The following is a 13,555-nucleotide window of genomic DNA, read 5'->3' as shown; positions in this document are numbered from 1 at the left end:
AAGTGAGACCTGCCAGATGACCTCTGGGTGGCCGATGTGCTGTATTTCAGGTCCTGCGTCTACAAGAACGATCAAGCCACCAAAGAGAACTCAAACAAGAGCCTTCAGGAAGAAGAACCCTGTCCCCGTTTTGCACACCAGCTTGTGTACGACGAATTGCACAAGGTAAGCTGCTTGAGAGTATGGTAGGGTGGTCAAGGTTACCATCTAAGCCTTGGATGCAACGGCCATGAGATTGTTGTGGCCCGCCAGTGGCCAGCAGTGCTGGTGGCAGTTTCAGACAGTGAGGAGGTTGGGGAGGGACACGGCGAAGGCTCTGATGAGGGCTCGGAGGCGGAGATAGGGCGAGGGCCGTATAACAGTGATCAGCTTCCTTCAGAATTGGAGATCAGTGGGGCAGAAGAACAGCTGGAGCCTGTTCCCGATGTGCACATGTGCAGAGCTGCCAGGAGAAGGGAACAGCTGAGGAACAAGGGCTGACTTGGGAATAAAGGCACAGGTGGACGGTGAATGGCCCCTCCCATGGGAAATAAAAGAGGAGCGAAAGGGGAGTGGAGTTTGCAGGAGACAATTAGTTCATTTAATTAGTGTGAAGATTTGTTCGTGACTCTCAGAGACTCCTTGCCAAGTATTTTCTTGTACAAGTGTTGTGTTTGGAAGATATCGGCCTGGCCGCTCTCCAAGCCCTGATAAGGTCTGTGGTGGTAAATTCACCCTTGAAAGACCGTTTGCCGGGACTTTGCTGGATGTGAATGAGAGGAGTTCACATGAGCTTAATAAAAAGGGGTTTTGTCGGGACAAGGAGTCTGCTTGGTGATTTTGAGAAGCCTAAGTCAGAACAAAGATGCATTCTAGGTCTCCTGATTGCCACGACAATATTACAGAAATAGGATTGGGAGCCTTCCCTCCCCTGACTTTGGCCTTCTTTTGAGGGCGTTTTCCAGTTTTTTTCGCCCTCCGGAGCCTTCAGGGAAGGCTCTGGAGGGCAAAAAAACCGCTCTACGAGCAAACTGCAAGTCCGTTGCTGAATTTCCTGTGTGCTCGTAGGGCCGGTTTTTCCCGCTCTGGAGACTTCAGGGAAGCTCCTGAAGCCTCCAGGGGGAGGGGGGAGGCTGTTTTCGCCACCCCGCAGGCTCCTATAAAGCCTCTGGAGCCTGGGCAGAGTGAAAAAAGCACACCAAAAGCAGACAGGCGGGGGGAGTGCTGGTTGCATTCATGCACGCTGGGGTCATGTGCATAGCATTATGGGTGTGGCCCACCTGTGCACTACTCCCTGCACTCCCCCCGCTTTTGGCAGGTGAACCAAAAAAGGTTAGCCATCACTGGCCTAGCTAAAAAAAACAAGGGAATATAGGACAGGCAACGGCAGGAGAGCAGGAGGGTGGGACCAACAAGAGGTGGTATTTGCCGGTTCTCTGAACTACTCAAAATTTCCGCTACCGGTTTGTGAGAACCGGCCCGAACCGGCTGAATACCACATCTCTTTCTTTCCTCCTCTGCCTTTCTAGAGAGCGCAAAACCTCGGCTGCGCGCAGCCCGCATGAGCAGCAGCCCCAAGCATTTGGCCACAGGTCCCGTCGTGCTTCTTGGAAAATCATGACTGAGATGGTTTTCCCCGACGGCTGTTTGTTTATGACCAGATCTCTCCCCTGCCTTTTCCTTTTCAAGGTCCATTATTTGTTTGGTGGAAATCCGGGCAAACCCTGCTCTCCAAAGATGAGGCTGGATGACTTCTGGTCCTTGAAACTCTGCCGACCGTCCAAGGAATACTTGCTTCGGCATTGCAAGTACTTGATAAGGAAGCACAGGTACAGACGTGCGGTGTGTATCGGTGTGTAATGTCTGTGCTTTAACAAAGGCATAGTGGAGGTGGGCTGTTTAATAGAACATTTTTTTAAATAGAATCTCTCTCAGTCTTGGGATAATGACGCCTTAAAGGCAACCATTAAAAGCATTTGGCTGTTTCTCCTCCCCCCCCCCCACAAATTTTGATTTCTTTCAAGAGAACTCCTGACTATGTTGGGTTAACATCAAAAGAAGTCAGGTATTGTCGGAGTGGGACCAGGGGAGGAGTCAGGTGGGGAATTACTCTGGAATCATTACGTAGACACAAATCGGGTATTGTTGGAGTGAGACCAGGGGAGGAGCGCGGTGGGGAATTAGTCTGGAATCATTAAGGCCTGGTCTTCTCCCATTTAACAAGGAAGCTCTAGTCCTCATGAGGTTCTGGTCTTGGCCAGCCCAGCAGAAATGGTGTCAGGCCCCTGTTGGGACGGTGGCCTTTTTAAAAACAGTCTCGTGAGTCTTTTAAGTTCTCCCGAGCTGCCCCCGTCATCCCGGAGTTCACCCTGACCTTGTCGGTGTCTGCAGGTTTGAAGAGAAAGCCCAGGCGGATCCTCTAAGCGCCCTGAAGTATTTGCAGAACGACTTGTTTGTCACAGTGGATCACTCGGATCCCGAGGAAACCAAGGAGGTAAGCGGTGACCTCTCTGCTTCCCCCGTTCACATGGAGCCAATGGTGCAAATCCAGTTGGAACTGGCGCTTCTTGAACATCTGGGTGACAAAAGTTGTGGGCAGGTGTGGGGGTGTGAGTGCAGGCGATTAAGACAATTTAAAACTGGTTGGATGTCACTAGGATTCCTGTCATTTGGGTTGTGTGTGTGTGTGTTGTTTCTTTTCATTCTTGTCCAGATTCTTTTTGTCATTTTTCCTTTTCCTTTTTGCCTGTTGTCCTCCCTCTCTCTCCCTCTCTCTTTCCCTCCCTCCCTCCCTCTCTATATTTCTCTTCCTCCCTTTTTTGCTTTCCCTCCCTCTCTCTTTCTCTTCCTCTCTCTCTCTCTCCCTCCCTCTTTCTCTCCCTCTCTCCCTTCTTCCTTCTCTCTCTCTCTCCATCCCTTGTCTTTCTCTTTCTCCTTCTCTTTCTCCCTCCCTCCTCTTTCTCTCTTCCTTCTCTTTCTCCTTCCCTCCTTCTCTTTCTCCCTCCCTCTTCTTTCTCTCTTCCTTCTCTTTCTCTCTTCCTCCCTCTTTCTCTTTCTCCCCCCTCTCTCTCACACACAGTTTTTTTTCTAAACGCAACCATCCCAGGTTTTCGTGAGTTAAGAGGCATATCAATTTAACTTGTCGCCAGCGAATGACCCCGAGAGAACTGGGTCAGAACATCCTCCCATTCCCCCACCAGTCAGTTAGAACTGAAGAAGCTTCTGGGACAAGATACAAAACGTTTTCAAAGGGGGGGGGACGGGAAACCCAACCAAGAAAGTCCAGCTGCTTTTGGGAAAAAGCCCCTTTGGGACAACCATGACCAGGGATGATTTTGAGAATCTCCGTAGAGACGTCGACATGTCACTTGTTAAAATTGTCCTTCTTGTGTTTGTTGTTTCCCCCCCCTGTCTAGTTCCAGCTGCTTGCTTCGGCACTTTTCAAATCGGCTTCTGATCTGAGCACATTGGGTGAGTAGCAGTTCAGAATTTGCCTGCATTGCAGCTGCCTCCGAATCTCCCTTTGGGTTAAGGGCCAGTAAAAGTCCATGGGCTCAGTTTCGCCACAGGGTGAAGGTATATGATCCATGCAGTCATCCGAAGGCTAAGTCAAAACAAATCAGCAGACGGTTCTGACCTGGGCTTCCCAAGCAGCATCTAAGTCCTCGTCCCGATAAACCCCTTTTGTTTAATTGACAGTGAATTCCTCTCCAGCAAAGTCTTTCCTCTCCCACAGTCACAATGAGCGACCTTTATCAGGCTTGGAGAGCTGCCAGGCCGATATCTTTCAGACGCCGCAATACTTGGCAAGAATGCAGGGATGAAGTAATTGTCCCCTGCAAACTCCACTCCCCTTTCGCTCCTCTTTTATTCCCTCTGGGAGGGGCCATTCACCGTCCACCTGTGGCCTTACTCTCAAGTCGACCCCTGTTCTTTAGCTCTTCCCTTCATCTGGCAACTCTGCGCATGCGCACACTGGGAACAGGCTCCAGCTGTTCTTCTGCCCCACTGATGTCTGACTCTGAAGGCAGCTGATAACTGTCAGACAGCCCTGGCCCCCTCTCTGTCTCTGACGCAGAGCCCTCCTCAGAGCCTTCCCCAGACTCCAGGACTGACCCATGTTCCTCCCCAACTTCCTCACTGTCTGAATCTGCTGCCACAGGCGGGCCACAACACAGACCATCCGTTATCCTGAGAGCCAGTTGTCTTTGGCCAGCTGGGATTTGGGAACTGGGGCGGGGATGAGCTTGATCTTTGCTTGCGAAGATGGAGTGCACTGTCACGATGGAAGCGAGTTCGGCCTTTTCTAGGCATCTCTCTCCTTGGCCTGTTCTATATTCTATATTCTATTTTCTATTTTCTATTTTCTACATTCTATTCTATATTCTATTCCATTTTCTATATTCTATCCTATAACTGTCATGATGAAAGTGAGTTCGGCCTTTTCTAGGCATCTCTCTCCTTGGCCTGTTCTGTTCTATATTCTATTCTATTCTATTTTCTATATTCTATATTCTATATTCCATATTCCATATTCCATATTCTATTCTATTTTCTATATTCTATTTTCTATATTCCATTCTATATTTTATATTCTGTATTCTGTATTCTATATTCTATTCTGTATTTATTCTATTTTCTATATTCTATTCTATATTCTATTCTATTCTATTTTCTATATTCTATTCTATATTTTATATTCTGTATTCTATATTCTATTCTATATTCTATTCTATTTTCTATATTCTATATTTTATATTCTGTATTCTATATTCTATTCTATATTCTATTCTGTATTCTATTCTATTTTCTATATTCTATTCTATATTCTATTTTCTATATTCTATTCTATATTCTATGTTCTATTCTATTTTCTATTTTCTATATTCTATTCTATTTTCTATTCTATTTTCTATTCTATTTTCTATTCCATTCCTATCCTATTCTGTTTTATTCTATATCATTTGTTGCCCGACAAATCCTTTCATCATCCCTCCCCCTGTCTTTCCCTCCTCTCCCATCTCCAGGTTTTTCGGACGTCGATCACGTGTACGCCCAACGAACTCAGCTCTTTGACACCCTGGTGAATTTCTTTCCGGACAACATGACCCCTCCCAAGGGCAACCTGGTGGAGCTCATCACCCTGTGACACGAGCCACGTTGCTTGCTGAGCCCGCGGAAGGAAGAGGAATTTTTTTCGATATTTTTAATTTTGTGTGCGTGTGCGTGCGTGCGTGGGGCGCCTGATTGGGGAACTTTCAGAAATAGACGCAAGTGGCGTGGGGAGGGGCTTTATGCAAATGGATAATTAAAAAGGAATCAGTAACGTTTCCGACAAGGCTTCGGGATGGATGGATGACGGGCAGATGGATGGGATGTTCGTTCATTTGCTCCGTTTCATTCCTTCGTTCCTTCTCATTCACTCGACGCTTTTTGGAAGATCGATGAATATGGGCATCCGGGGTGGGGGCGAGGTGGGTGGAGATAAATGGGTGAGGGTTTTTTCTGAGTTGACGGACGTTATCCTGGGCGAAAACTCAGGGCTTTTGAGGAGGGGGGGTGTGTTTTTCTTTTTTTTAAATTCGATTGGTCCACAGCAGTTTTATTCCCCTGGCTGATTTTTGCCGATTCGAGCTTGCTTTTCAGCCTGCTAACCCCTCTGCAGCTGATGCAGGCATCCTTAGAGTGGGGGGGGGGCGAGTGGGAGGGTGGGGGGGGGGAGTTGGGAGGTGTAGATTTGACCCTTTTTTTTTTTTAAAAAAAATTGAGTTGAAAAAAAAAAGAGTGATGCGTGTACCTTCGGGATCTTTCGCCATCTAGTGGCCATGGGGTGAAAAAACAGGAGTAGGAAGGTCTCTTAGGCCAGTGTTTCTCAACCGTGGCAACTTGAAGTCCTGTGACTTCAACTCCCAGAATTCCCCAGCCAGCTATGCTGGCTGGGGGATTCTGGGAGTTGAAGTCCACAGGACTTCAAGTTGTCAAGGTTGAGAAACACTGTCTTAGGCTGACTTTAAGACATCTGCTAACTTTGACCGCATTAAGGCTTGTGGACTTCAACTCCCAGAATTCCCCAGCCAGCCTGGGGAATTCTGGGAGTTGAAGTCCACAAGTCTTAAAAAGCGGCCTAAACGGTGACATCCTACCTTGTAAATTCCACGTGGAGCAGACGCAACCTTCAGCCGTTTGATTTAACCCAACGTTTCCCATGTTAGAAAATGAAACCTACACATCCCCCCCCCCGCCATTTTACACCTAGAAAAAGTTTAGCAGCACCAAGATTTATTTTAAAAAAAATCAGATTACAACGCATGGAGTTCTAGTTATAGCCTTGGGGGGGGGGGTTACGTGTAAGCATCTGCACAAGTGCGTGTGCCAGTTTGTTGCTTTGTAAGCCATCTCATGTCATCTCATCTCCAGCTGTCACCGTTGAGACTGGCATGGTAGCACAGAAGTCCCGAACCTTGACTCGACCGCTCTAGGAGACCACAATAGACTAGAGAGTTGTGCTGCAGCTGTGGCGCTGTGACTGCGGACGGAAGGGCTCGCTCCCGCGTGATGGGAGTTAAGTGATGTTCTCCTAACCTGTCCCGATTACCGTGGGATTTGTAAGCCTCCCTCTGATGGCCCTTCCTTGCTTCTTCTCCCTTCTGTGCTTGAGTGTTCTTAGATGATGAAGTCAAGATGTACATGGGGGGGGGGGGAAGATGCTGTGTGTATCAACCCCCTCCCCGCAAAATTAATGGGGTGACTACCCAACAGATGTTACCTGCGTTGACATGTTCTCCTTTAAGACGATGAAAGAGATTCATCATCTTGAAGCAAGAAATAAGGTCCCAGCGCTGATGGTCTTGCTTTTTCCGACCAACAAAGGGTGATCTTCATCCTCTCAAATCTTGAAGAGGCCAATTGGGATCTTCTTTAGAATACCGAAGGAGCCCCCCCCCTTCCCCTAAGACACTGCCCCCGAGCACCATAAACAGAATATTGAAGATTCCACAAGTCCTCAAGGAAATTTTTAATCCAATCTTCCTTAAGTCTTTCAACCTTGCTTTCTTGAATACACCCCCCCCCCCCACACTGTCCCCCTCAAACACTACAATTTCTTCCCCATTTGGAACTCTCCCCACCGTAGTTTTGCCTTGTGAAGTAAGGAAAGGAATCAGGATATGGAGATATGTCGGCTTCAGCTTCATAAATTTAGCCGTGTTGCGTCACAGAGGGAAAGAGAGAGGACTTTCTGGTGTGTGTGTTGTGTGTATGTGTGTGACAACTTGCAAGGTTATACTAGAACAGTGTTTCTCAACCTTGGCAACTTGAAGATGCCTGGACTTCAACTCCCAGAATTCCCCAGCCAGCGAATGCTGGCTGGGGAATTCTGGGAGTTGAAGTCCAGGCATCTTCAAGTTGCCAAGGTTGAGAAACACTGTACTAGAAGACCTTCTTTTCTGTGGGTGTTTTCCACACCCACAACAGGGCAGGGCCTTCCACCTTGCAGGTTTTCACACAGACAGTGCCCACTCCTGGGAAAAAGTATTAAATTTCTTCCGTTTCCATGATGGTAGTAAGAAATGTCTTGAGCATTTTTAAGACTTTGGGAAGAAATATATTTTAACCTAGCTAGGTTCATGTATACAGTGAGCTTTCCCCCTTCTTCAGCACTGTACGTTGGAGCCAACAAAAGCTTGCGTGTTTTTGTCCCGTCGTTGGGCGGGTTTGTGAGTTTTGGGTTTTGGATGGAAGCTGGAGAGCAAACCGCACTGGAATTGCTCTTGGTTGCTTCAAGAAAAGGAAGACCGATGGACATTCGCTGGCTGGGGAATTCTGGGACTTGAAGTCTAGACATCTTCAAGTTGCCAAGGTTGAGAAGCACTGGTCTAGACCCAGAGGTGAAATCTACTTACCTTTGCTAATGGTTCGCAAATTTGAGTGTGCGCAGAGTGTCAAAAATGGACGTCATGATGTCCGGGTAGGCGGAGCCTACTACCGGGTTGCACCTGCATAGGTAAGTAGAAAAGGGATGGGGGGGGATCCACTGTGCCACGCGATTTAGTTTAGCTAGAAAGCAGGGAATCTTGCTTTCTAGCTCATATAAATCACGCGTCACAGCTGATCTCGGAAATACCGGTTCGGCCGGTAGTATTTTTTTACTACTGATTCGGGCGAACCAGTCCGAACCAGTAGAATTTCACCCCTTTCAAATGTGTTGGGGTTATAAGCGTCTTTGGCCACCGAAGTCTGATTTCACTTAGCTCCCAACATCTTGTTGTTTAATAACAGTAAGTAAATTTGCTATGGGAATCTTTTTGAGTAGACTGCAATATTGGTAGCCTTGTATCCATCAAGAGAGACTTCATAATTGGAACGTTCCTATCCCTCGTTCAGCAGAAAATGGTTGATTTGATATTATTATTTCTTTTCATAATTTGGTCCAGCTTAGCGACTTGGCCATTCAAACAGTGCTGGAGATATCTGGCCAGAAAGATTTCTCCAGATACGTTAAAGTCTTGGGATGATCAAAAATATTAAGAGAGGTTGTGGACTTCAGGGGGTTGAGAGAATAGACCTCAAATCTTCTCCAGAAGGATATTTTTTGCTCATTTTGGGGGGGCCATTGTCCACTTTTTATCACAACTCCTTTTGTCACACCCACCCCACACTTCAGGAGGAAACCCCCCCCCCCCATTTCAAAAGAGGAGCATGTCTCAGGAAGGACAGATTGGGAAGTCCCGTGTGAGAAGAGAGCAGGAAGTGGGAAGATATCCTCGAGTGAGGATCTCTTTCAACTTCTGAGGCCTAAATTCTCGGATTTAATTCTGTAGAAAAGAGAGAGCAGTTTATAAAAAAAAAGTTCTGCCTTTAGAAATCCTGTACGGCCACCGGCAAGACCGTTCTGAAGAGGACATGTGAAACCTGCCCCAAAGGTCCGTCACAACTATTAAAATCGCGGTCTACGACAATGAGGAAATGCGGTTTATTTCCCACACCGTCTTGCAATTTTGAGGCCGACCTAACAGTTCAGCTCGACAAAGAGGTTGTTTCCATGATTACTATCAAGTTGACAGTTGTAGCTTCGTGCCATCCCTTTTTGATCCCTTCCCATTTGGTACATCCGGCTCCTCCTCCTCCTCCTCCTCCTCCTCCTCCTCCTCCTTCTCCTCCTCCCTTTCCCTAACCGTACGGCATTCAGAGATTGGCTCGGAATTTGTGATAGTCCTGAAAGACTGACAGGTGTCATGCAGAAGACTGAACCGCTCCCTCTTAAAAAAAAATAATACGGGTTTGTAGCGCCTTCCCGGCGTAGTTCTGGGGTCAGAAAGACCCACCGCATGGATTGGTGTTGACTTGTTCCGTTGGCTCAACGAAGGCGTGGCCTTCAAGACAAATGAAATCTCGCGGCCCGTTGGGTTTGATTAGAGAAAGTTCCAGAAATGATCCGATAGGCCCCTGAAATCCTAGGGATGAGTGAGGAAACCCACCCTCTTGATTTCTCCAATTTTCTTTTCCCAAATTTGAAAACGTGCAGATTCTCTGGTTAAAAGACGTGAAAAAGCAATACGAATCTGCCGATGTGGATGTTGCTTTGGGAAAAATGGCAAGGGTTGGAATTCAGTAGATTGACTTGGTCAACTTGATGGCCTTCTCTAAGAGTGAGGTGTGCCCTTCAAAGTGGTGTGAGTGTGTTTGTGTGTGTGTGAGAGAGAGAGAGACAGAAATTTGACCGGTGCGCTAAGAAGCGGGTTTTGATTGGTTTATGTTTGACATAAGCCGAGTTTCTTGGTCCTGCAGCACATTATTTTTTTCCCAGCCAGGTGCTTTTTGATGTGAGTCTCTGAGGTTGGAAAAGCAATTTGAAGGATCGCTAGTGGTAGAGGAGGAAGGCGAGGGAAGTTAACCATTGTAAAGAACAAAGCAGAAAAAGAGAGATTAGAGGCAACAGGGCAAGCCAAAGGCATTTTAATACCAAAGGAATTGAGTCCATTTGGCCCCGTGTAGGATGAGCTAAAATGGCCGCTCAGCTCGATTGTGTAAATCAGACTTCTCCAAATTCGATCATTTTAAAAGACTTTTGGACTTCGACTCCCAGAATTCCCCAGCCGGCATGTCCACAAGTCTTAAAAGTGGCCGACTTTGGAGACTCCCCCTGGTGTAAATCCTACCGAACTGTGCACGGCCATTTGACACAAGGGTGCTTGTGAGATAACCACTAGGCCCAACCAAGGGTTTCATTCTCTGCTTTCGTCAACAAAGCTCCTTCCAGCTTTTTGGATTTGCCACCCGCCGAGCGATCGCCGCGCACGGAAGCCTTTTTCCCCTGGTGGCGCTCACTACTGTGGGGGCATCTTCGGATGTCCTTTCCTGTCGCTTTCCCGCCTGTCGTACGATTGTTCTGCCCGGTTGAAGATGTGTGTCAAGAATGACTATGGGGGACAGACGAGCAATTCCCAATGTAGAATTTTTTTGCTGTATGTAATGTATATACGGAGAGAGAATGTATTTTGTTCATTTTTTTTCTTAATAAAAAGAAATTATGCCGAACTTGGGGATTTCTGCAACAGGCGTTTCTTGAACCTCTCCCAAGTGGACTCAACGGCTCTTTTGAAAAAAGGATGCAAATGACCAGTTTTGTCTGCAAGGAGTATCAATCCTTCCGTTCCCTTCCATCCAGTCAGAGCTGAAGAAGCTTCTTGGATGAGAAGAGAAACGTCTTCAAAAGAAAAAACAAGGAAGTCCAGTTGCCTCCTGAAAAAAGCACCTTTGGGACAACCTGGATGACTTCAGAATCTCTGCAAGTGTTTCTTGAAACCATCTCCTCTGCCTCTTACATCGTTACATGCCGATACAGGTAGTTCTCGCCGTTAATTTAGTGACTGTTCAAACTTACAACAGCACCGTTCTGACCTGGGCTCCCCCAGCAGCACAAAGCCAAGTCCTCGTCCCAGTGAACCCCTATTGTTTAATTTAGAGTGAATTCCTCTCCAGCAAACTCTTTCCTCTCCCACCGTCTTTCAAGGTAGTTCACAATTATCAGGCTTGGAGAGGGGCCAGGCCGAGATCTTTCAGACGCCGCCATACTTGGCAAGAATGCAGGAATGAACTGATTGTCCCCTGCAAACTCCACTCCCCTTGCGCTCCTCTTTAATTCCCTCTGGGAGGGGCCATTCATCATCCACCTATGGCCTTCCTCCCAAGTTGACCCTTGTTTCTTAGCTGTTCCCTTCTCCTGGCAGCTCTGCACATGCGCACGTCGGGAAGAGGCTCCAGCTGTTCTTCTGCCCCACTGATGTCTGACTCCAAAGGTAGCTGAGAACTGTCGGATGGCCCTACCCCCCTCTCTACCTCCGACACAGAGCCCTCAGCAGAACCCCAGACTCCAGGACTGGCCCAGGTTCCTCCCCAACCCTCCTCACTGTCCGAATCTGTGTTAGCACTGTTGCAGCATCCCCCCCCCACATGATCAAAATTAAAATATTAAAATCCAAGCTCAAGCCAGGCCCTGGAGCTTTTTGAATTTTCAGAAGCACCAGAATTTTGTCAACTTCATGAGATGACCCAAACTCTCGTCCTCTCTCAAGAGTACAAGGTATTTCTCTCATCATTTTTTAATCTCTCTTTTTTAAAAAAAAAAAAGTCCCTATCTTTGATGTTCTCCTTTTTGTTTTGACCAAGGCTTCTCAAAACCACAATGCTGCCCCCTCGTCCCGATAAAACCCCTTTTTATTTAGTTTAAAGTGAATTCCTCTCCAGCAAAGTCCCGGAAAACAGTCTTTCAAGGGTGGATTTACAACCACAGACCTTATCAGGCTTGGAGAGCTGCCAGGCTGATATCTTCCAAGCGGCATGCTGTAGCAGGCAACACTTGGCAAGAAGTCAGGCACAGATCTTCACTCTTAATGAATTGAATTAATTCTTTCCTGCAAACTCCCCTCCCCTTTTGCTATTCTTTTATTCCCTATTGGGGGGGGGGGAGGAATTCATCGTCCACCTGTGGCTTTTCTCCAGAGTAGGTCCTTGTTCCTTAACTGTTCCGTTCTCCTGGCAGCTCTGTGCATGCTCACACCGGGAACAGGCTCCAGCTGTTCTTCTGCCCCACCAATCTCCGACTCCGAAGGCAGCTGATAGCTGGCATACAGCCCTGGCCCCCTCTCTGCCTCTGACGCAGAGCCCTCATCCGAGCCTTCCCCAGACTCCAGGAGTGGCCCATGTCCCTCCCCAATTTCCTCACTGTCCGAATCTGATGGCCGCTGGTGGGCCATAACAAACAATGAAAAAGTGACAAGTTTTTCACGTCTCTCTCTCTTTTTTAAAGTCTCCATCTTCGTCGTTCTCCTTTTAAAACCCCAGAACACCTCTAGAACATTTCCCACGATCGATGTTAATATTAAAATGACATCCGGACCGAAATTGGACATGCTAAATGCCGGCCGCGGTCTGAATTTGAAAATTAAAATTTTGGAGCAAAGAAAACACGAAAGGCTCCGTACGAAAAACTAGATCTTCGTCTCCCCACGGGGAAACTGATCTTATCGGCAAGAGAAGAGAAGTCAACACACACCACAAAAGAAATGTCTTTTTTTTATTTGACAGTAGTAAGCAACGTCATCAAAATATACTTTGTAGGAAAATGTAACCATACTTTTTACAACCCAAATCTTTTTTTTTTTTTATTTAAAAGAATTCCAGTGTATACCTGACTCCTGTTCCCGGGAACACAAAATATGCCCGGGGGGGAAAAAACACTATACAGCGTTGGATGCAATGTCCCCCCCACCCATTTTTTATTACAATCAAAAGGGGCTAAAATATATGTCACAGTCCAGATTACAAAAAATAGAGGCCCAGTGAAGCTGCAACATATACACAACCCACGCAAACACACATCGTCCTTCTAGGCGTAGGAGATTCCAATCTCCCTTAAGGCTGAATGAAACATCCAGGGGCCCGATTGCACATTTTTAGAAGCACGGAAAGAGGCGTGTAGAAACACCTCGCTAAAAGTCTTGAGAGGGTTCGAATCTTCTGCGCTGGAATCATACAGGCAGTCCTCCACTTATGACCGTTTGTTCAGTGACCGTTTCAAGGTTCTAATGGGCACTCAAAGAAAGGGTCTCATTACTGTTTTTCACACAATCGTTAACAGCATCCATAGAGCCACTGTGATTAACCACTTGGCCACTGGTTCATATTTATGATGGTCCCAGTGTCCTGGGAGGTCAGTGGGGAAGCCAGATTCACTTAAAGACCCGTGGGACTAACAACTGTGGAAAGGTCGGTCGTAAAATGAGGCGAAACGCCACAAGTGTCTTGCTTGGCAACAGAGGTTTTGGCGCTTAACCGTCATAAATCGAGGACTACCCGTACAAGCATTTTAGCCTCAATTTGGGTCCTTTCCCAAGCTTTAGAAAGAGAAGGTTAAGCTTGGAACTAAACATTCAACCCCCATCTTGAATTTTGGCTTGAGGGAACCCAACGGATATTTTCTCCCTTCGGATGGAAAATATCCAAGCAAAGTGCTCGATTTCGCTCTTCAAATGGGACTCCCTGCTCCCCCAAGTCTTAAACTTGCTTCTTACACAAT

The 13,555-nt window shown here is 47.0% G+C and overlaps 1 protein-coding gene across 2 annotated transcripts in view; it reads left to right on the top strand.

Annotated features, from left to right (window-relative positions):
* Positions 1-5,308, top strand: part of MKLN1 (muskelin 1) — a 72,589-nt gene extending 67,281 nt beyond the window's left edge. For both annotated transcript variants that reach the window (XM_087722684.1, XM_087722685.1), the window contains 5 exons: positions 51-165; positions 1,669-1,808; positions 2,371-2,473; positions 3,396-3,450; positions 5,007-5,308. In XM_087722684.1, the coding sequence (XP_087578810.1) occupies positions 51-165; positions 1,669-1,808; positions 2,371-2,473; positions 3,396-3,450; positions 5,007-5,128 (535 nt within the window). In that variant the 3' untranslated portion in view covers positions 5,129-5,308. The remainder of the gene's footprint in view (positions 1-50; positions 166-1,668; positions 1,809-2,370; positions 2,474-3,395; positions 3,451-5,006) is intronic.
* The last annotated feature ends 8,247 nt before the right edge of the window (positions 5,309-13,555 follow it).

The sequence above is a fragment of the Thamnophis sirtalis genome, unplaced genomic scaffold, assembly GCF_051295495.1.
Source record: "Thamnophis sirtalis isolate CommonGarterSnake01/CBP01778 unplaced genomic scaffold, rThaSir2_p1.2 scaffold_9, whole genome shotgun sequence".
NCBI classification, from domain to species: Eukaryota; Metazoa; Chordata; class Lepidosauria; order Squamata; family Natricidae; genus Thamnophis; species Thamnophis sirtalis.
Note: the sequence above shows the minus strand (reverse complement) of the source record. Positions and strands in the feature narration are given on the sequence as shown.